Raw genomic sequence first — 24,242 nt, 5'->3', positions numbered from 1 at the left:
TGGAACCATTAGCCCAAGAGCAAGTGAAACCATGATCAGGCAGTGGACAAGGCCTAGCTCCTTGCATTGTGGGGGGTGGGGGGTAGTAAGGCTGATTTTTTTCATTAGATTTAAAATTCTGAAAGGTAGCCAAAAAAATGCAGGTGAGCCAACCCTGCGCCATCGATTAAATCATATCCAAACTTTCACATCAACTCCATCTTTCAGCATTCCCCTCATATCCCTAACTTTCTTCAGTATTCAAGTATCCATCCACTTCAATCTTGGACATACTTGATGCCTCCGTATCCTCCATTCCCTCGAAGTCACAAGATTTCCAAGGCATTAAATGAAGAAATTTCTCCTCACCCCAGTCCTAAACGGTTGACTCCTTATCCTGAGACTGTGACACCGTGACCTCGATTTTCATCCCCTCATCCCCTCCCCAGAGTCACGGGGACTCTGTGAACCTGACTCCTAAGAATGTGTGACTGAACCTCAGGAGTGACTACCATCGACACTGCAGTCTACCTCAGGAGTGTGGCAGATTTGCGATCCTGGAACAAGCAGGGAGGGTGCCTGGTGCTGAGAGAGTCTCAGAGGAAGGACTGCCTCGGAACTCCAGCACTGTGTAGAAATTTAATTTTAAAAACACAGAACAGCAGCCCTCCTGCACCACCACCCGCACCCACTCCCCCAAACACACACACACACACACACACACACACACACACACACACACACACACACACACACAGTTGATGCAGGCTCAATGGGCCAAATGGCTTCTTCTGCACTGTAGAAATTCTCTGATTCTGTTCTATGATATCCATCCGAAGGTTGGGAATACAAACCTGTACACAGTGTTTGAGGTGTAACCTCGTTAATAATCTACATACATTTAGTAAAGTTGATTTGACCTTCAATCTCAGAAAACAAGGATGTTGTCATGCAAAAACATGAAGATCCATATTGTAATTACAACTGAAACTCACTCCAGTTCCTGTATCTTGAAATGAAATAGGATTAGGCAAATTGTGATGGAAGTGCTGTCACGTTAAACTTGGAAGTTTTGTTCATTTTACCTTTTAAACACATCAAGGAGAATTCTTTATTCCTCTCTTTAATAATTATTCCTGTAAAAAACGTATTTCATTGTTCTGCACTCATCAATCTTAAGTGACTTCAGTGGCACTCCGTAAAATTGTTCCTGATTTAAAAACACCACTGCACCAATTAACAAATTAAACATAAGATTACACAGCCACCGGTTATAAGCGTTAACCATACGGCTGGAACGTGGTGGGGTTAATTTGGAATTCAGCCTCGTAACCACAGATAAATGAGCAGTTCAGCTAGCAAAAAAAAGAATAAACTTTAATTCCAAGGATGGTGCCAGGTCTGTGAAATTAGTTATCAGAAGAAGTCTGAGGTACTGAAATTATTTCTTCTGGGACACAAAAGGCTGTCTATAGTGCTTTTTTTTAAATGGTGATAGAGTGAATGAGGAAAGATAATTTCTCCTGGTTGAGTCATTCATGAGTTAGAATCCTGACTAAAATAATGAGGAGATAAATCAAGAGTAAATTAAAGTTTTCAACATTGAAAACTTTGGTAAAGAGAGCAGTGATCGTTCATTGTTTTTCAAGTACTATCTGATTCTCTTGGGTTTTGGTGTGTTGGTAAGACCATTAGCTTTCCCAAGGGGTGGTGTAGGAGGAGTGGGTGGTGTCTAGGTACAGGTAGAGGTGCGATGTGAATGTTGATCCATTGTCATCCACCCAGAAGCTGGTTAAAACCATCCCTGCTGCATCAGATTTACGATCCCATGGTAACCTGTTCAACCCACCATGTTGGCATCCAATATGGAGCAACATCCCTGAGCAAGATCTCTCGGCAGACATCTTCTGGATCAAGGAATGGAAAACACAGAAAGTCATTAACAAGTTCCTTGTGACAAATCCCATCTGTCAAATGGCAGGCTTTGAATGACTGTGGTGGGAGTAATTCATGCTCAACGGGACAGCCTCTTTGCATTGTAGCTGTTTTCTTATGAAATAAGGTAAGGCTGAAATGAGCGATCTTGCACGTGATCTGCAGTGTTTAATGCTGGCACTGAGTGTTCAAAAAAATTGAAATATCCCTTACCTTGTTACCGATTCCCGGCTCAGGACACTGTCTGTGTGGAGTTTGCATGTTCTCCTTGTGTCTGCGTGGGTTTCCTCCGGGTACTCTGGTTTCCTCTCACAGTCCAAAGATGTGCGGGTTAGGTTGATTGACCATGCTAAGAAATTGCCCCTTTGTGTCCAAGGATGTGTAGGTTAGAGGGATTAGTGGGTATAATATGTAGGGATATGGGGGTAGGGCCTGGGTGGAATTGTGTTCGGTGCAGACTCGATGGGCCGAAGGGCCTCTTTCTGCACTGTCGGGTTCTGTGAAATTCTATGAAATTGTTAAACGAAAAAGACACTCCAAATTTGTGTTTGATTCAGTGATGTGGGCCCAAATCTTCCAGAAATTAATGAAATGCTTAAGTATTTCAACTTTGAAAACTGTGCGACCAACCTCCGTTTCTGGGACCTCAGCACGCAACTCCTCCTGCACGTGTGAAAAAGCACAAACAATGCTGTGTGCTATCGAGGAGAGTCCACCCTTCAGACTAACTGGTGGATTAATCACAAACTCAGAAAACAAGGAGGTTGTCAATTGTCTTCAGCATTCGTCAAGTGAATAAAAATTCCAGTTCTCAGAGGAAATAGTGGAGAGCAGTTTGAAATAGAGGACAAACAAGCAACAGGTAGAAAGGATGTTGGTGGGATTGGTTCCAGATTGTTCCAACAAACAGCTGGATCAAATACAATCAGCAATGTTGTAGTCATTAAAAGTGTGCTATTTGACAGGTGTACTTCTCTATGGTTCTGTCGTCCATTAATATAATTCTCAATGTTTTCTCACACAAATAATCAATTTTTAAGAATAAGGCTTAGAAATAACCTCCCAGTTTTTCTCATGGTAACGCATTGGGATGCTGCTGGGGACTGTCACTTTTTTTTAGCTGAAATGGGTGCAAAGTGTGTATCTGTCCTTTCTGTCTGTAAAGAACAGGACCCTGTGTTCTAATATGTGTAGCTTCCAGGACACAAAAATGCGAGTACACTGTGAGCCCCAACTGACCATTTTAAATTGGTCATCAATTTGTTATAGATTGGCTATGTGCAAGTTTGCATAATGAATAGAGTCAGACCAATGGAACATAGAATCCCTACAGGAGGTCAGTCGGCCCATTGAGTCTCCACCGACCACAATCCCACCAGGCCCTGTCTCCATAATCCCTGGTGAAGGCAGTAGCCAGCACTCTGGGGAGCCCCGGTGACAGGGTTCCACAATGGGGCTGAATTCCCTTGAATTCTCGAAGCTCGGTTCAGCGGGGATGCTTTCAGTTATGGTGATGACTCTTGGCCTCCTGTTACTTCTACTAAATTCCACCTGAAGTCTTGAGGAAATCCTGTCAAATGTCCTTTGAGGTTTTGAAACTCAGCATTGTAATAGTTACGAGATCATTGATCTATTGCAGGGACTATCTCTTGGGAAAGGACAGGGGCAGCGATGGAACAAGATCAATTTGCAAACTATGAGGAACTTTTTCATTCTGGGTAATTGAGGCGCAATTCATATCATTGGCCAATTGCCTATCTGAGTGATGCAAAGGCCAAGAGATGGAGTTATTCCAACAGCTAACTAACTAACTAACTAACTATCAGGACTGCTATGTAGTTGGCAATGACTGCTCTTAGAGGGATTTATGTTTGACACTATTCAGCAGGGATCTAGTCTTAGGTTAAGGGATTGAACATTTATGACACAACTAAACAGAAATATTTTCACTTAAATTGTTGTGGATCTTTGGAATTCACTTACCAAGAACCTGTGAGTGTTAAATTGTTGAGAATACTCAAGGTTGAGACCAATAGATTTCTGGATTTGTGGAGAATCAAATCAAATCAAATGGGGACCAGACGAGGAGGTGGAATCGAGGTTGAAGGTCAACCGTAACCATTTTAAATAATGTAGCAGATGCTCAGGAGGTTGAACAGTCATCCCTGCTTTGATTTTTTTTAATGTTCTTTTGTCATAAATTTGATAAGGAATTGAAATAAATGAGGGAGGGAGGAAGCTAGCCAAATAACAGTGGCCAGAATTGTCCCGTCTCTCTCACCCCACTACCACTGCCAGTCAGAACAGAGAACTTGGAATCCCACCAAATTTCCATTCACAGCAGCTGGTCCGGATAATCCCAGCGGGAGTGAGGTTGGAGAATTCTAACCAGTAAGTTCCATGGATAATAAAGCATTGAAGTATTGTTGCCCTGCATTCTGACAGTCTCCTACTGAACTCATCTGCTTTGTTACAATTCTTTGTCTTCAAAGCTTCTTCAAAAACTGACTTTTGAGCTTCGCCTTTGATTATTACTTCTATTTTTCTTCTCCCCACTTCTGGCTAGCTATTTCTCGCTCCATTTTAGTGAGGTGGCTCAGTACACGGTGGGATGTCAAAGATCTGCAAATGAAGATTGTGTTCTTTTATAGTCAGTATCTCAGTGATATTAATGACTTTGGGAGAACCTGCTAGCACTGAGGAGGTGCCTCCTTCATTTGAAGCCCCCTCAGCTATTTTGTCGCACGCACACAGCTCCTTTTAAAAGAAAACAATTCAGCATTGATTTATATGCTTGATAGGTTGGCTGTGCAAAACCTGACTAAGATGGTTTGTCAGTTTGAGGGCCATGTTTGTTTTATCAATCAAGTTCTCTGGGATGTTATCTGATGTCTGCTAAATTCATGAATATTGATTAAAGACTGAGCATAGTTTCTTCCACTGTTTCCCAGGTAAATTTCAGAAGTGCAGTCCCATCTGCAAAGAAAATACGTTCAACAAAAGAATCCTCCTAATGAGACTCCTGTAGACCCATTTGACTGCGGGTCTGTGTCATTGTCAATTTCTGTCACACACCCTGTTTGTGAGAAAATCTTTACAAATGTGTGGCTATACTCAACTCTTCAGTTTCCCCCTCTCTGTTGTGTTATTGACAAGAGATCAGTATCTCTGTAGAGAATAAGGGAATCAAGGAACATGTGGATTGTGTGGGAAGATGGAGTTGAGAGAGATGATTAGGGCTGATCCTAATAATTGACAGCTTCCTCGGAGGAGTGCATGGCTCTAATTTCTTCAGTTCTTACTTTCTTCATACATTTACTAACACTTCTTTGACTAGCTGGAGGTTTGTGTAGTGATTGTTGGTTTTCCTGCATTGCTATCCTTGTGAATTGTGTCCCGATGATGAAAAGCGCCGACAACATGTCTCTTTGTCTCAGCATTTCTCAAGTTCTGTGCTACCAAACAACTATATAATTTGCTGTGGAGTGATTTATTTTACTGGGCTGCTGCTTAGTGGTCTTTCCCATTCTGGTCACCTTGCCATCCCATCTGCCTCTGTTTCACCTTGGTGACAGGATCATCAGAGCTATTCGGTGAACTCCTCTGGAAACTGAACCATCTCATTTCATCCCTTTCCACTTTCAAAAACCCCCTCGTGAACAACTGTACAGGAGTGTGAGAGGCCGGGTGCTGAGTGGTTTGATTTGATTCATTATTATCACATGTATTGGGATGCAGTGAAAATTATTGTTTCTTGCGCGTCCTACAGACAAAGCACACTGTACATAGAGTACACAGGGGAGAAGGAAAGGAGAGGATGAAGAATCTAGTGTTGTACTCATAGCTAGAGGAAGATCAACTCAGTATAAGGTAGGCCCATTCAAAAGTCTTATGGCAGCAGTGAAGAAACTGATCTTTGTACATGATCTCAAACTTTTGTATCTTTTCCCAATCGAAGAAGGTGGATGAATGTAGGTCTGGGGTGCATAGTGTCCTTGATTATGCTGATTGTTTTTCTGAGGCAGTGGAAGTGTAAACTGAATCAATGGATGGAAGGCTGATTTACGTGATGGACTAGGCTTTGTTCATGACTCTTTGTAGTTCCTTGCGGTCTTGGGCAGAGCAGGAGCCATAGCAAGCTGTGAAACAACTAGAAAGAATGCTTTCTATGGTGCATCTGTGGAAATTGGTAAGAAATCATAGCAGACATGCCAAATTTCCTTCATCTTCAGAGAAAGTGGAGCCACAAGGTGAGCCACAAGGTGTTGAGAGCTTTGTATCTGAAGTAGGGATAGGATTACAGGGATTTTTTAAAAAATGGCAGTATAGCTTTAAGAAACTGTGATTCTTAAACACATTTAATCAGCTTTCAGCCTATCAGAGGGAAAGGCAAAGAAGTGGTTCAGTTGTGAGAGTGGGTGAATCAAATATGGTCTTTGTTATTGTGTTGAGTAAAGGTACGTGATGACTAAATGCAGCTCCACTCTTTCTAAGATCTAGCCTACATCAACGTCTTACACTATTTTGTTCCATCATGCCTCTTACCTCCTATCAGAGATTCGTTCCTCAGTTACAAGTTGCTGGCCATTTTTTTGCCACTCTCCATACACAAGCGTTTCCCTTTTGCAGGCAAGGCCACAATCTGACATCTATCATTTCTTAATTGGCTGATTCACCATTACGTCGAAAATGAATTTTACTGATCTGAAACGCCGTGGTTGACTCAAACTATTAATCTCAAGTTGAAAATAAAGTTGTCGCTGGTGAATAGCGTTTGCGTGAAGGTTCTGTCTGACTGTTGGCCATGCAAAAGGCCCTTCAGTCGTAAAAGCTCCAATGATCCTGATTCATATTCCAAAGAGCTTCTGTTGTCCGCAAGTTATAAAGGTTGCTCAGGCAGTTAGAATTCAGATAGGTCGGTGTCATCCGATGCTATAGTGAGATTTATCAGGCAGTTTGATAACAATACAGCTGATGTCCTTCAGTTGATTCATGCTGTGATGTATCATTTTCAGGGGTATTAATGTGGAAGAGTGGTTTGCAGCTTGTGCTGCACATTTGAAGGAGGAAAACCATCTCTTTTCATACAGGGCAGTCAATGGCCTGGTGGTATTATCGCTAGACTATTAATCCTGAAACTCCACTAATGTTCTGGGGACCCAGGATGGAATTCCACAATGATAGGTGGTGGAATTTGAATTCAACAAAACATTTCTGGAATTAAGAATCTACTGATGATAAAGCCATTGTTGATTATCAGATGTTTTTTTTCTGATTCACTAATATCCTTTAGGGAAGGAAATCTGCCATCCTTACCTGGTCTGGGCTACAGCAATGTGGTTGACTCTTAACCATCCTTGGGCAACTAGGGATAAGACAATAAATGCTGGCCAGCCAGTGCTGTTCATGTCCCACAAATGAATTTTTAAAAAAAGCATCACTTTAGCTGAAAATTTATATTAGAAATTACAGGAGAAAAAGGACTTGCATTTCCATAATGCCTTTTATGGTCTCAGTATATCCCAGAATCATATAATTCTTACGGATCAGCAAAAGGCCCTTTGGCCCAACATGTCTGCACTGGTTTTCCGATTGAGAAACACACCTGGTTCTATTCCAGCAGCTGCTGCCTATGGCACAGTGGTTAGCGCTGCTGTCTCACAATGCCAGAGACCCAAGTTCAATTCCAACCTTGGGTCATTGTCTGTGTGGAGTCTGCAAGTTCTCCCTGTGTCTGCGTGGGTTTTCTCCGGGTGCTCCGGTTTCCTCCCACAGTCTGAAAGACGTGCTGGTTAGGGTGCACTGACCATGCTAAATTCTCCTTTAGTGTACCCGAACAGGTCCCAGAATGTGGTAACTAGGACATTTTCACAGTAACTTCATTGCAGTATTAATGTAAACCTACCCGTGGCACGAATAAATACATTTTTCTCTTTTCAGATAACGATCTAATTCCTTTTGAGTGCTTCAATTGAACCTGCCTCCATCATACTCTGTCAGTGAACTCCAAACCCTAATCACTTGCTGTGTACAAATATTCTCCTTTTATTACTTTTGCTTCTTTTAACAATTACTTTCAGCCTGTGTCCATTTCTTCTCGATCCTTTCACGAGTGGGAACAGTTTCACCCTACTCCGCCTTCTCATGATTTTGAATATCCTTTTCACATCTCCACTCAACCTTCTTTTCTCAAAGGAAAACAGTGCTGACTTCTCCAATCTATCTTCATAACTGAAGTCCCTCATCCCTGGAACCATTCTTGTGATTTTTTTTCCCTGCACTCTCCCCAGTGCCTTCACATCCTTTCCAAAGTTGGCACCCAGAACTGAAGGCAACACTGCAGCTGTGGCTGAACTAATACCTTATACAAATTCAATATAATTTCCTTGATCTTTTATTCGATTTCCCCTCATCATAAAGCCCAGGAAACTGTGTGCTTTATTTACCGCTTTCTCAACCTTTCCTGCCACCTTCAATCATTTAAAAACCAACACACCTAGGTTCCTCTGCTCGTGCATCCATTTTATTTTATACTGTCACTCCATGTTCTTCCTACCAAAATGAATGACTTCACATTTCTGTGCATTTAACTTCATCTGCCACCTGACTGCCCATGCCACCTATTTGCCTGCATCCTTTGAAGTTCTACAATATCCTCTTCCCAGTTCACAATGTTTTAAGTTCAATATGATCTGCAAAGTTTGATATTGTGCCCTGCACACTAAGGTCTAGGTCATCAACATACTACAGGAAAAGCGTAGATCCCAACACCAACACAGAGGAACTCCACAACAAGCCTGTCCACAACACAAAAAAAATAAAGTTTATTAGCCACAAATAAGGATTACGTTGACACTGTAATGAAGTTGTTATGACAATCCCCTAGTCACCACAGTGTGGCGCCTGTTCGGGTCAACGCACCTAATCAGCATATCTTTCAGAATGTGGGAGGAAAGCGGAGCACCTGGAGGAAACCCACACAGACACGGGGAGAATGTGCAAACTCCAGACACACAGTGACCCAAGCCAGAAATCAAACCCGCTGTGGGTGCTGTGAAGCAGCAGTGTTAACCACTGAGCCACCGTGCTGCCCTGAGTATCAATGAGCCATTACCCTGCTTCCTGTCACTCAGCCAATTCCATGTCAATGTTGGTTTGTCATTTACAATCCATCAGCCATGGACTTTCTCACAAGTCTGTTGTGTGGCGTTATTTTTGGCACCTTTGGAAGTGCATGCACACCACATCAACGACATTTCCCTCACCATTGCTCTGCGTGTTACCTCTTCATTATGTTCTTATGATGAGGGTGATAGAGTGAACATAAGAACATAAGAAATAGGAGCAGGAGTAGGCCATCTAGCCCTTCGAGCCTGCCCCGCCATTCAATAAGATCATGGCTGATCTGAAGTGGCTCAGTTCCACTTTCCCACTTTCTCCCCATAACCCTTAATTCCCTTGCCTACCAAAAACCTATCTACCCGTGTCTTAAATATATGTAGCGAGGCAGCCTCCACCACTTCAACGGACAGAGAATTGCAGAGATTCACCACTCTTTGAGTGAAGAAGTTTCTCCTCAACTCCGTGGACGTTCAGAGACTATTTCCTCGGGTAGATGTAGCTGTTACTAGGAAGCATAACTACAAGGTTCATGGCGGGAGATATAGGAGGGATGTCTGAGGTAGATTCTTCACTCAGAGAGTGGTTGGGGTGTGAAATAGACTGCCTAATGTGATAGTGGAGTCGGACACTTTAGGAACTTTCAAGCCGTTATTGGATAGGCATATGGAACATACCAGAATGATAGGGAGTGGGATAGCTTGATCTTGGGTTTGGACATAGCTCAACACAACATTGAGGGCCAAAAGGCCTGTATTGTGCTGTACTGTTCTATGTTTCAAAAATCTCCAGCAGCACAGTCTGAGAGAATTAGTGTATGTGGGTGAGTGATTGTGCGTAGATCCCACTTTTATCTTTACCCAAAAATATTAGCCATAAAAGAAACATGAAATATCTGTATATTCTGAGAAAGGGAACTTCCAAAGCGAGGTAACATAATTGATATTAAAGATAAAAGGGGAAAACATACTTAAAAATCTATTGGAGGCTGTAAGATGGCTGTGATCATGGGATCCTGAAGAGCGTTTGTACTGAAACAGACCAGTGAAGAAAGCAGCTGGTAGCCACCCTCAGGGTAGACCAGTATTGTGTCTGCAGGATCTCCATGCAAGCTTTGTTTTTTTTTCCAGAGGAAAAGCCTGTGAAATATTTCCCTGTGGCAACAGTGGATGTTTGTGGGAATCAAATTTTTTTATTTTGGATTTTTATTGAGAAAATTGATGAGCAATGTTGCCGAAAAAGGATATTTTTTTTCTCTGAGGTTAACTGAAGAGAAATCTTTTGGGAAATAATTGTAGAACTGCTGTTAACTGTGTAAATTTGAATATTTTTTTCTTTCTCAATAAATGTTTACATTTAATATTTAAAGTCCCCAAATATGGTTTGAACTTTGTGTTCTTGACCTTTGTGCAGTTACCTTCTCTCAACAAAATACATGTTGAAAAAGGTTGTGATAGCTTATCCAAGTTTCCCTCTGGGATTTGAGCAGTCTGGCAATTACTCCTGCCAGATAATAACATTGCTTGGTGACGTCCTTGACCCTGGCACCTCCTTGTGACTGGTTGCCATTCCAGCAGTGCACACTAATGTGCTCTTGGCACTGCTGTGACAGCTGGAGTTGCCAGCCAACCAGATTGGCCAGAACGCCCGAGACTGGGATATCCTCCAAGTGATGGGCAGAATTCCCCCAGGCAGGCTATTTAGCTCAACTGTTATGGCTGCTGGATGGTCTGACACGGAATGAGTTGGCTCCATACCAACTTTGCTTTGAGGGGTGAACCGTCCATTCCTCCATAATGTGTAACTCATTATTTTGCATCCTGTGGATGAGTCACCAATCTGCCAGATCCTTATCCGTCCAACGGAGTACAATGTAAGGTGAAATTTTATACAAACTATAACAATAATCGAGGGCTATTGTAAAACTCTTGTTCTAAAATTAACCTTGTCATGTAAATACACGCTGTAGCTTCTACCTGCTCAGAGAATTTTGATGATTTGATTTGATTTATTACTGTCACATGTATTAACATGCAGTGAAAAGTATTGTTTCTTGCACCCTAAACGGACAAAACATACCGTTCATAGAGAAGGAAACGAGAGTCCAGAATGTAGTATTACAGTCATATCTAGGGTGTAGAAAAAGATCAACTTAATGCAAGGGAAGTCCATTCAAAAGTCTGACAGCAACAGGAAAGAAGCTATTCTTGAGTCAGTTGATGTGTGACTTCAGACTTTTGTATCTTTTTCCCGATGGAAGAAGGTGAGAGAATGTCCAGGGTGCATTGGACCCTTAATTAAACTGGCTGCTTTCCTGAGGCAGCGGGAAGTGTAGACAGAGTCAATGGATGGGAGGCTCTTTTACGTGATGGATTGAGCTGCATTCATGACCTTTTGTAGTTCCTTGTAGTCTTGGGCAGAGCAGGAGCCATACCAAGCTGTGATACAATGAGAAAGAATGCTTTTGATGGTGCAGCTGTAAAAGTTGGTGGGAGTTGTAGCTGATGTGCCAAATTTCCTCAGTCTTCTGAGAAAGTAGAGGTATTGGTGGGGCTTTCTTAACTATAATGTTGGCATGGGGGGGACCAGGACAGGTTGTTGGTGATCTGGACACCTAAGAACTTGAAGTTCTCGATGCTTTATACTTCAACCCCATTGATGTAGACAGGGACATGTCCTCCTTTACGCTTCCTAAAGTCGATGAGAGCCTCCTTCATTTTGTTGACATTGAGGGAGAGATTTATTGTTGCCGCACCAGTCCACCAGTTTCTCTGTTTCATTTCTGTACTCTGTCTCATCATTGTTTGAGATCTGACCCATTACGATGATGTCGTTAACAAAGTTGAAAATTGAATTGGAGGGGAATTTGGCCACACAGTCATAGGTGTATAAGGAGTATAGTAGGGGGCTGAGAACATAGCCATGTGGGGCACCAGTGTTGAGGATGATCAAGATGATATCACTTTGAAAATCCCCCAAATAGTTCTAAATACCTCATTTTACTGTGCTTATTGAGGGTGACAGAACTTAACTTCAGATTCGAATTCCATTTTACACAACACAAAACATAAGAACTTCTTGGTGTAAAGTGGAAAAGTTTTGATTGTGCCACGTGTATTCAAACAGTGACTATAGTTGATTCTTCATGGACAAAGATGTTTGTATGTATGGGGTTTAGTTTCAACTGAGTTTCTACTGTGCTGAGAGAGGGCTACAGTGTGAAAAGTAAATAAACTAGGAGTAGTTGCTTAGCAATAGGAGGCGTTTTTTAGGGAAAACAACATTTCTGTTCTGAGTTTAACTAAACTTGTTGACAGTTTTCTCTCAACTCTTAAAGAGACAATTGCAGTAACCAGTTTTAAAGTGAGAAAGAAGACTTCAGAGGTAAATCAAAAGTTTGATGCTGTTTTAATAGACTGGGAATCGTGAGTTAAAGCAATTGTAATTGTTCATACAACAGTCAAGACAAATAAACCCTAAAGGGGGTGGTGTGAAACCCAGATACTGGATTCTCTGTTAAAAGTGGAATGGAAACTTTGTTTAAAAGAATAGTTTGTAAAATGTGGACTGGATTTTGTAATGCAAACCACAAACAGAGAGCATTATTGTAACTTAGAATTGTAAGCATGCTTTTGAGCGTGGAATTTGGAAGTTCTGACGTGACAATAATCTGGCGGGATTCTCAGGAGAAATCAATTAACATTTACCTGAGGTTCAGAGTGGAGTGAGTGTATTTGACCACAGCCATTTTGTGTATTTAAAGGGACTTTGTGTTACTGAGACCAATTGTAGCTAAACATATAGAACTTAACATCAAATTGTGCCTGTTTTCAGACGTGAAAACTTGGTAAAGTCGAGCGTGAGGCGAGAAACGCGATCCACGCCAGCCTCTGTGCTGGCTTTCCCTTTACCAAGGGCCAAAAATACCGCTGTCAGGATCAGCCTGAAACAGGCGCGACGTCAATTTCACTGCATTTGCTTGTATTTAAATTGATTTGGTGGGCAGCACGCCCAAACTTACCAGCACTTCCCCCTTTACCACTGCATTCATCCATCTGGAATTAATGCAAAACAGACATGATCTGTAAAGGCTCGATTCAGGTGCTCCAGATTCTGGGGAGGTAAGCTCTGAGCTTCCGGCGGCTCTCTGACTCAGATCGGTGGTGGGGAGTGGGGAAGGAGGTGGGTCTGATGGCTTTGTGGTGGGGGGAGGGAGCTGGCTCAGATGGTTCTTTGGCGATGGGGGGGGGGAGGTGGGTCAGGTGGCTCGCTGGCGGGGTGGTGAGAGGCAGATTGGATGGCTGTCTGGTGGTGGGGCGGGTGAGCTGGGGGGCAGGGGTGGGGGTGGGGTGTCTACTGCCACTCTGCGCGTGATTTGGTGGGGAGCGAAGGACGGGTCCGCTGCCACTTTGCTTGTGACCGGTGTTGGGGTGGGGTAAGGGTCAGAGGGCCGTCATTGGTCTGGGTAGCAGGGGTGGGTGGGGTGGTAAGGGGGTCAGTAATGTTGTGGCATGGGGCAATATCTGTCGGGGCCAGGGGGGTAAGGCATTATCCGGCCCGGGAGTGACGTGACAGGGGAGTGTTTTTCTTTTCTGCGCATGTGCAGTTGGACGCACCGATCGGAGCTGCAGGGTTTTGGATATATTAAGTCCCGCCCACTGGCTTGTGCAGCACGATTCGGAATCGCTGATATATTTTCAGGTAGAGTCCGTATGGGAGCGTCTGAGAACGGGTCTAAAAGTTGGATCTGAAACTCCCGGTTTCAAGTCTGCCCAGCACTTAGAATTAAAATGGTAAAATAGGGTCCATACTCTGTAATCCATGTCAACCTTAAAATCTGTGTGTATTCAACAGCATAAGGAGGGGGGGGGGGGAGTAAAAATATTATATCATAATCCAATATTTTCTTTTTTAATAAATGTTTTTCTGTGTTGTTAAAATTAATTTGTGATCCTGTGACTCTGTTTCTCCATGTTCTATCAAAAGTGTAAATTCTGGACTTATAAGTCAAGGTTCCATTTATATCCTTATTATAAAAGCATGTACCTGTCTCCCATCAGAGAGTAGGACACAAGGTGAAGCCTTACCCTTCATAATCTTGCATAAACACTTTGCCTCAACAACAACTTGCATTTAAGACATGCCTTTAAAGAGGTGAACTTTCTCAATGTACTTCACAAGAACACTAATCAGTACCATTCACACAAGGAGATATTCAGGCAAGTGACCAAAACCAAGGTAAAAGAGGCAATTCTACGGCGTTTAAAAGGCTGGAAGACATTCAGGGAGGAAACCTGAGGTTTTGGGCCCAGGCAGCTGCATGCAAATCCACCAGTGATCGAGGCATTAAAATCATGGCAAGGGCTGGAATCGGGACACAGGGTTTTCCCTGAAGGCTGAAGGGCTGGCAGAGGGAGGGGGAAGGCCTTGGAGGAGTTTGAAAACAAGAAATATCGAATTATTGCCGGATTGGGAGCAAATGCTGAAGTGATGTATGATTGAGACCTGGTAAACAAACGGATCTGTGCTTTAGTAAGTTGTTCTCCATAGTTTTTATTCCATTCCTTTAAAGTGCTCCAGGATTTCAATGTCTCTTTATGTTCTGAGCACTATCAAAAAAAAGAGTTATTTTCACGTGAATGTGAATCACCAACATGCTCCACGCTTTACTGAAATTCCAGGTTAGTCAAGCTCAACGGATTTAGCCTCATGGAATAAGTGAGAAAGATGGAGGTTTAGGTTACTCCAGAGACAGTGGGAATGGAGAAAAATAGCATATATATATCTCACTTCACGTTCAAGAGAAAACTAATAGCTTACCCATGATTAACTCAGTCTACTCCTTAATGTATTCCATTTCTACAATCAGCATAGAAATGGTTTTGTTCAGAATAAAATTGTTCAATTAATTTGTTATTTAGAATGAATAAGGTTTATTACACATGTTGACAGTTTATTGATATTACCCAGTCTGCGATTTGAGTTGTTCATTGCAGTCAATGCAAACAAATGTCCTATTCACACAATGATTGTAATGTTATACGTCTTCATTAAATATTTATGGAAATAGCAAAGAAAATAGTTTTACTCCAAGTTTACAAAATAGGAGATGTAAATGTCGTTGGAAAGAGCCTGGTCTTTTTTTTTGAATGCTTCTACTGGAGAGCTTTAAATGGAGATAGAGTTCCATCAGACATTCAGGGTTCCAACCATTAACATTCCCAGTATGTGGTGAACCTTCCATTTGATTTAAGAATGAAACTTATTAAGCAACAGTGGGTTGATTGACCATGGTAAATTGCACCTTAGTGTCAGGGGGACCAGCAAGATGAAGAAATGGGGTTCGGCAGATAGAGCCTGGGTGTGATTGTGGTTGTTGCAGACTCGATGGGCCAAATGGCCTCTTTCTAGGGATGCTATGAATAAAAAACATGGATTTTAGTTTTCAGCTGATGTGGGCTTCCCAGGATCCCACTTTGTACTCCATCCTGGCAACCCTTCAATGCTGTTAGCATATCTGGAAATTTGCAAAAAGAAAAACACACTTTCACCGTTCAAGAATATATTTTGACCACATTTTGTTTGATTCTGAATCCCTCTTTCAGATGTCTTTCACCTGAAGGTTCCGGAATCAACTGCTGTCGCTTCTCTGATTGGGAGAATAAAGGCCAACGATGCTGATGTTGGGAAGAATGCGGACATCGATTACAGCATCGTTCCCGGAGATGGGCTAAATGTATTTGGCATTACCTCTGATAAGACCACACAAGAAGGAATTATCAATCTGAAAAAGGTCAGCATTGCAATCATGCCTCAAACAATGTGAAAGAAAGGTTGAGCAAATTGTTTTTTGCTCATTTTGCCCAAATTGCAGTTTACGCCACGATAATTATCCCGAAACTGTGAAAACACCTTCCCTGTGAAATATCAAAATCTCCTTCTTCAGCCCATGTTTCTATCAACATTCCTTTCGCTTCATTCTTTCTTGAACAATTGCTGTTTATTTCACAAATCTGTCCTTCGTCACATTGCTACTCTTTGCTGTGCTAGTTCACCTGACTATCGCTGCTGTCTTTCTCTCCATCAAGATGATGCTCTCTTCTCTATCTGAATTCACCTTCTCCAAAAACTCAGGATTAACTAAAGCTCAATGTGAAGTGCAATATGAATATTTTCTAACTGCTATTAGTCCCCAGTTCTTTTGCCTATTACAATTGTGTTCAAAATCTGTAAAACATATAGACAAAAATACCTTTATAATTAATGTGTGATGAATTAATTCATTGTGTGCCATAATTAAACTATAACATAACTCCTGTCTCCATGCATTCCAATTGCCTTGTCAAACATGGGATGAGGAGAAATTTCTTCACCCAGAGGGTGGTGAATATGTGGATTTCACTCCCACAGAAAATAGTTGAGGCCGAAACGTCTGATTTCAACAGGAAATTAGATATCGCTCTTGTGGCTGAAGAGATCAGGGATATGGAGGGAAGGGGGGGGGGGATCAGGATATTGAATTTGATGATCAGTCATGATCATAATGAATGGTGGAGCAGGCCTGAATGGCCTCGTCCTGCTTCTGGTTTCTATGTTTTGATACCTTTAATTAATAAAAGTGAACAGTATCAATGCTGTGAATCTGAAGTGAAGGCAGAAAATGCTGGAAATTCTCAGTTGGTCAGGCAGCATCTATGGATAGAAGCAGAGTCAATGTTTGAGATTGATGATGACCCAGAGTGAAACTGTTCCAATGATGGAAGGATCGAGAGCCAGACATGACTTATGGTGATTGGCAAAAGATGCGACACAAGGAAAAACTCTTTTTATGCAGCGAGTCATTAAATTGTGGAACACTGCCGGAGAACTCTGATGGACAGATTTGTGAGGAAGAGGTCAAGTATGTTTTTCTCTCTTGCTGGTTCCTTCACCACCTGGTGCAGACCCAGTCAAGCAGTTATGTCTCTTAGGGCTCAGCCAGCTCGGTCTGTGGTGCTGCTATCGAGTCATTCTTGGTGAGAGGCAAATTCAATCTTGGCATTCAAAAGGAGAATTTGATAATTATTTGAAAAGAAAAGTGCACGGCAATGGGGAAAAGACGGTGAAGTGGTTGCTGTTACGGAGCAAACATGATGATTTGAAAGTCCTCTTTTGATGCTGTTACCATTCTATAATTCTATGGGGAACCAAGGACAAAGGGGTACATTCCCAGGATAAGGGCTGATTATTTAGGATGGAGGAGAGGTAAAATTTCTTCATTCAAAGTGGTTGTGAATCTTTGAAATTCTTCATCATCAGAGGCTTTGGAATGCTCCGTCAGTCAGTATGTTAAATTTGGGATAGATGGATTTTTGGCTGTCAAAGAATCAAGGGGGATAGGGATCGTGTGGGAAAGAAGTCTTGCAGTAAAGTTCAGCCATGGTTCTATTGAATCCACCGTCACCATCCCTGTGTAAGTTCTGTCCCACCAGCAGGACAGAACAGCAGAGTGGTGGCACAGTGATATATAGTCGGGAAGAGTTGCCCTGGAAGTTCTCAACATCAGCTCTCAATCCTAGGAAGTCTTTTGGTGTCAAGTGAAAGATGGGCAAGGAAAACCTTTACTGTTTACCATATACAACTCCTTCCCCCAACTCCTGACCCCTTCCCCACCCCCTCCCCACTTGGGGGAAGCACTGAGAGTGGTAAGGACACAAAATACACTCTGATGTGGGGGGGGCGGGGGGGGGTGAGCAGCAGGAGGGGGTGGGAGGTGTATTAATGTCCATCACCAAGAGTGGCTCGATAGCACCACCACAGACCGAGCTGGCTGGGCCCTAAAAGAAATAGCTGTTTGACTGGGTCCGCACCAGGTGGTGAAGGATCCAACAAGAAGGAAAAACCTACTTGACCTCTTCCTCGCAAACATGTCCATCACAGATGCGCCTGTCCATGACAGTATTGGTCAGACTGACAGTGAAGTCCTGATTTCAGACTGAGGATACCTTCCATTGCTGTGTGGCATTACCACCGTGCTAAATGGGATGGACCCCAAACAAATTGAGCAACTCCAAACTGGGCATCCATGAGGTGCCCTGGGCCATCAGCAGCAGCAGAATTGTACTCAACCATAATCTGTAACCTTGCTGCCCAGCATATCCCTCAGTCTACCATTACCAACAAGCTAGAGGATCAACCCTTGTTCAATGAAGAGTGCAGGAGGGCATGCCAGGAGCAACAGCGGGCATTCCTAAAAACGATCCATCTTGACCATCTCCAGAACTCCCCAGCATCACAGATGCCAATCTTCAGCAACAGCATTCAAGAAACATGACAGCATCCAGGACAAAGCAGCCTGCTTGATTCCTACCCCTTCTAACCTACCATTCTATCCCTGCACTGATGCACAGTAGCAGCTGTGTGTACCATCTATAAGATGCATTGCAGGAACTCTCAAAAGCTGCTTAAACAGCACCTTCCAAACCCACTACCAATGTCACCTAGAAGAACAAGGGCACTAGACATATGGGAATGTCACTAATTGGAGTTTCCCCTCCAAGCCACTTGTCGTGCTGACTTGGAAATATTTTGCCATTCCTTCACTGTCAGTGGGTCAAGATCCTAGAATTCTCTCCGTAACCCCTCGTTCCTACACCTCATGGATTGCAGCAGTTCAAGAAGACAGCTTGCCACCATTAATGGCAACTAGGGATGGGTAATTTTATGCTCTTATGTTCTTGTGTAATAAATGCTGGCCTAGCCAGCGACACCCAGACACTTCCAATGATTTTAAAAAAAAAATTGGAGCGGACTCAATGGGCTGAAAGGTCTTCTCCTGCTCTTAAATATTGATGTTCTTACTTTTGATAGAATTTTAAAAATAAAACTTTAAGTATCTATTGAATTATTTGAAAGACACCAAACCGTATTCTGAGTATTGATTGTTTTTTAAGTCAGCTTTGGTTTATGTATCATATTTAATGCTTTCCCACTGTGGTTTACATGACATTGTGTCTCTTCTTTCCCAAAGCCGTTGGACTACGAAAATAAAAAATCATACGTCTTTAAAGTAGACGCAGTGGATCCACATCCTGATGAACGTTTTCTCTCAATGGGTCCTTTCAAAGACACAGCGACTGTGAAGATCACCATCCTGGATGTAGATGAGCCACCTGTATTCAGCAGAGCTTTTTATGTAATGGATGTTTATGAAGACACTAATGTGGGCAGTATTATAGGCGCAGTGACAGCGCAGGATTCTGATGTTAGCAACAGCCCTGTCAGGTAGGCCAAAAACATTTCATTAAATTTTGAAAGGAAGAAAGATTTGCAGTGAAGTGCTTTTGAAGTGTGGTCACTGTTGTAATGTAAGAACGTTTTGGGAAAAAAAACCCGATTTGAGTTCCCACTGTGCACATTGATAACTCTGCCTACACAACACTTTAGGAATCATTTGAAATGCCAGCTGAGTCATTAATGATATATTGGAGTTGCAGTGACAGAATAATTAATTATTAATTGATGATAGTGGGATTGCTTCGGGGCTGATTATCCACCCTCTATAGGCTTAGTGTGCGACCATATGGAAGACGGATGTTTGACAAGTTTCTTGAGCAGTTCTGTAGGAGCTTTACTGAGATTTAAAAAACGTTTTCAGGTTCACTTCAGGACCAGCTGCACGATCATAAAACTCGCAACTCATAGTTTGGTCACAGGCTGATCTCAACATCAAAGTCCTCAGACATTCGGGGCAGGATTTTCCAGCCGCATTGTCCCAAAAACAGAAAATCCCACCTGAGGTCAACAGACCTTTGCATGGTCCACCTGTCTGCACCCTACGATTCCGTGTCAGGCAGGACAGAAACATTTCAGTGCCTGTCACAATCCACTTGGCTTGAATAGGGCTTCTAAAATTCTAGGAGTTCCAATTAAAATAGTGTGCGTTCCCATCAGATTTGGTGAGAGGTAGAAACAGTTTTAAGGCATGTTTTGGGAAGTAACACAGAAGAATCTCACCAAGTTGGATTGGGTGCGAACGTGAGGCCATTTGAACAGATGGATGTTATTTCCCTGAGTCACTTTTTCAAGCGATTCAAAGTGAACAAATTAACTGGAAATCTTAAAAAGAAACAGGAAATGCTGGTCTCAGAAGTCATGCAGCAGCTGGGGAGAGAGAAACAAAGTTCTCAGTTCAACTTAATGAGACATCATTAGAAATTGAATTAATTATTAGGTTAGGTTTTTAATTTTATTCAGCAGTCTGTATTCCCTATAAGACCAGTTATCCATAGATCCAATAAATAGCACATGCTGCGGCTTTTGGAAGAGTCAAATGGTTCCGAACATGGACAGAACTAGGATTGGATATTAGATGCAACATTACTGCAATCATGTTTCACATCAAATGCAGATATTATTGACCATTATATGGATTCCTTTGGAGAAATATGACTTTCAGGTAACATGTTAAACCCAGATCCCATCAACTGCTTCTTTAGATGGGCAGATATGATCCAATGGTAATATTGGAAGAAGGGCCAGGATTTCTCCCATGGTCTTGGCCAACATTCTCCCAGAATTAACACCATCAATAACAATGTCTGGGATTTTCCAGCCCCACCTGCTGAAGGGATCCTCCAGTCCCGCATCTCCCTGTCAGACCCCAGCCAAGGCAATGGAACTGATTGGTCATTTTGTTTGCTGTTTCTAGGACATTGTTAAGGGTGAGTTTGCCATCACTTTTGATTTACGTGGCAAGAGTTACTACACTTCAGAAGTAGTTCAGTGGTTGTGAAGTACTTTAGAGTGTCTTAATCAATGGCGTGGGCTCCAACTTCTCGGTTTCTTTTCTGTAGCAGGAGCAATAAAAAATTATCAAATGGATTTTACTCGATATGCAAATGTCAGGCAAATTACGTTTAAGAAGTCCAAATAATCTCAGTGGACACGTACACATCTTGAATAATCGTAAGATGTGCGTACTGTTTACCGTACTGAAAAATAAATAAGGACCTTTTGAGTGAGATGCGAATTGTGGAATTATATCCCGTCAATTAACCACTGCCCTCGGGGGGAAAAGGGAGAAATGCTATGAAAAACCAAGTTTAATTCCACAACAAAAGTTTGAGATGAAATATCTCTGTTCTTGTAGAATGTAGTGACTGTTTCATTTGGCAGTAATCAGCAGTTGATCATCATTGGATGCAGACACAGTGACTGTGCTTCAGTTGTTAATTTTGACATTAGTGAATATTTTAGTGAGATCTCAGTGTTGGTGAGATACCTTGTTGATAGCGCACACTTCTCATTGGCCAATTTCAGCCAATTCTATTCACTGGTTGAACGTACCCATCATCGTGGCAACTTCTAGAAGGAAATAATTCACTTTTTATATGTTTCTTTATATCAAATTCTTAAAGCATTCCAAAATGTTCCACAGCAAATGAATTATGTTTTTAACGTTTTGTCACAGGAATAATGCACTGGCAGGTTATTGTTAGGGTAAGCATTCTCCAAGGCAGCCTTCACAACACATGACAGTGCAGAGTTGCTGAGCTGAAACTGATAGCCAAGTTCCACACATATGAAGACGACCTCAACCGGGGATCTTGGGTTCATGTCACACTGTCTGTAACCCCCACAACTTGCCTGGGCTTGCAAAATCTCACGAACTGTCCTGGCTGGAGACAATACATATCTTTTTAACCTGTGCTTAACCGTCTCTCCACTCACATTGTCTGTACGTCAAGACTTGATTACCTGTAAAGACTCACATTCCAACCATTATTTTGTAAATTGAGTTTATGTCCTTATTTGCCCTGTTTGTGAATAGAACTCTTACTCACCTGATGAAGGGGAAGCGCTCCAAAAGCTTGTGGCCTTTGCTACCAAATAAACCTGTTGGACTTTAACCTGGTGTTGTGAGACTTCTTACTGTGTTTACCTCAGTCCAATGCTGGAATCTTCACATCATGTTACTGTTCACTCAGGGAATCCAAGTTGCTATGGTAACAGGCACTTTTACAGACACGTAATCAGGAGCTATGGATAGTGATGGTTGAGGCAGTGACTTTCTTTCTGTCACACAGTGGATCAGGAATCTTTCCCGTGCTTACAGCCTGCCATTGGCACTTATTGAAAGACCTGCAGCCTCAAGCTGCTTGTTTGAGTAACGAATCCATCTTCCTTGGACATCATGTTCAGAGCTGGGGCTCGAGAGGCAGGGAGATGCTACACACGGCACCACAAGAGTTCTGCTGCCATGTCAGCAAATAAAAATCTCACAGCCAGATTATGCAGAGTAAGCTCCCACAAGTGCAAATGTAATAAAATAGAATAAACCTCGACATAAGTATACCTATCACCTGTGTGACACGGTGGCATAGTGGTTAGCACTGCTGCCTCACAGCGCCAGGGACACAGGGATCCCGCCCTTGAGAACTGTCTGTGAACATGCCCCCCAAACCCCTATTCCCCACCCACCCCGTGTCTGTATGGATTTTCTCCGGGTGCACAGGTTTCCTCCCACACGCCAAGGATGTGCAGGTTAAGTGGATTGGCCATGCTAAATTATTAATAGGTGTCGGGGGATTAGCCATAAACTTGTGCGGTTACTGGAATTACACCTGCGTGGGATTGTTATCAGTGCAGGTGGGTGGAATAGTTTCCTCCTGTACTATAGGGATTCAATGATTCATACAATAACATTGAGGAATCAAAGTGTTTATTAAAGTCCATAACAGTAAACTTATTTTGAGTTTCGATCAAGGTGTAATCCAAGAGTAAATTAATCCAATTTGGGTTAAGGGCATCATAAAACATTTGATTTGATTTATCATTTTCACATGTATTAGTATATAGTGAAAACTATTGCTCCTTGCACAGTATACAGACAAAACATACTGCTCATAGAGAAGGAAAGGAAAGAGTGCAGAATGTAGTGTTATGATCACAGGTTGTAGAGAAAGATTAACTTAATGTGTGGTAGGTCCATTCAAAAGCCTAGTGGCAGCAGGGAAGAAGCTGTTCTTGAGTCGTTTGGTTTGTGACCTCAGATCTTTTGTCTCTTTTTCCAGACGGAGGGAGATGGAGGAAAGAATGTCTGGGGTGCATGGGGTCCTTAATTATACTGCTTTTCCCAAGGCAGCGGGAAGTGTAGACAGAAGCAATGGATGGGAGGCTAGTTTGCATGATGGATTGGGCTGCACTCACGATCTTTTGTAATTCCTTGTGGTCTTGGACAGAGCAGGAGCCATATCAAACTGTGATACAACCGGAAAGAATGCTTTCTATGGTGCATCTGTAAAAGTTGGTGAGAGTTGTAGCTGACATGCCAAATTCCCTTCATCTCCTGAAAAAGTAGCTGGTGGGCTTTCTGAATAATAGACCATCAAAGGGAAATGATCAGTTGATTAAATATTCTGCTCCCTGAACAGCCTATGAGCTATCTCTTTGGCCAAGTTACTCACCTGAAGGATGTTTTTGCATTAATCGTCCCTGATTTCCAAGAGTATAAACCTAAACTCTGGAATGCTTATGTAACTGTCCGCAAGAGCACTATGTACCTCTGGTTTAATACTCTCCACTATCAGTATTCCCCTCCACACTACATCCAATCAGTGCAAATATTGCTGAATGAATCTATTATGACCATTTTGGGATTATAGTGATAGACTAAGTACGATGATCTAGCATTTTTCATTGCTTTTTAATGGGACACTAATCATGGTTTGACTTGAGAATTTTCCCTGTTGATTTAATGTTCTCTGCAGGAAAATCATATTTCATATTGCATTTATATTCTTCCCAACATTTCTGAAAGAAGTGGGCAGTTGCCATTGCAATCATCACTCGCATTATTATTGGTCACACCAGGAATGAGTCGAATTGGCGAATGTGGACTGGGGGAACGCATTGGAGGGAGGGTCTGCTGAGGAGCAGTGGAGGATCTTTAAGGAGACCTTTCTTGGTGCTCAGCGGAAATTTATTCCGAAGGTCAAAAAGGACCGTAGGAGGAGAGGTAATAAGCCGTGGATAACGAAGGAGGTGAAGGAAAGTGTTAAATTAAAAGCGGAGGAATTTAGAGTAGCTAAGAGTAGTGGGCGAGAAGAGGATTGGGAGAGGTTTAAATGTCAACAAAGATTGACAAAGAAGTTGATAAAGAAGGGTAGGAGAAACTATGAAGCTGGGCTAGCGCTTAATATAAAAAAGGATAGCAAGAGTTTTTATAA

At 42.3% G+C, this 24,242-nt stretch overlaps 1 protein-coding gene across 2 annotated transcripts in view; it reads left to right on the top strand.

The window, feature by feature from the left end:
* The window catches only part of LOC145360102 (cadherin-12-like), a 547,570-nt gene that overhangs the window by 430,959 nt on the left and 92,369 nt on the right, over window positions 1-24,242 (top strand). For both annotated transcript variants that reach the window (XM_080215073.1, XM_080215065.1), the window contains 2 exons: window positions 15,639-15,826; window positions 19,043-19,296. In XM_080215073.1, coding sequence (XP_080071199.1) covers window positions 15,639-15,826; window positions 19,043-19,296 — 442 coding nt within the window. The remainder of the gene's footprint in view (window positions 1-15,638; window positions 15,827-19,042; window positions 19,297-24,242) is intronic.

This window comes from Carcharhinus amblyrhynchos, chromosome 2 (genome assembly GCF_965287045.1).
Source record: "Carcharhinus amblyrhynchos chromosome 2, sCarAmb.v2.hapA, whole genome shotgun sequence".
NCBI classification, from domain to species: domain Eukaryota; kingdom Metazoa; phylum Chordata; class Chondrichthyes; order Carcharhiniformes; family Carcharhinidae; genus Carcharhinus; species Carcharhinus amblyrhynchos.
The sequence above is the reverse complement of the archived record's forward strand: the minus strand, read 5'-3'. Positions and strand labels throughout refer to the sequence as shown.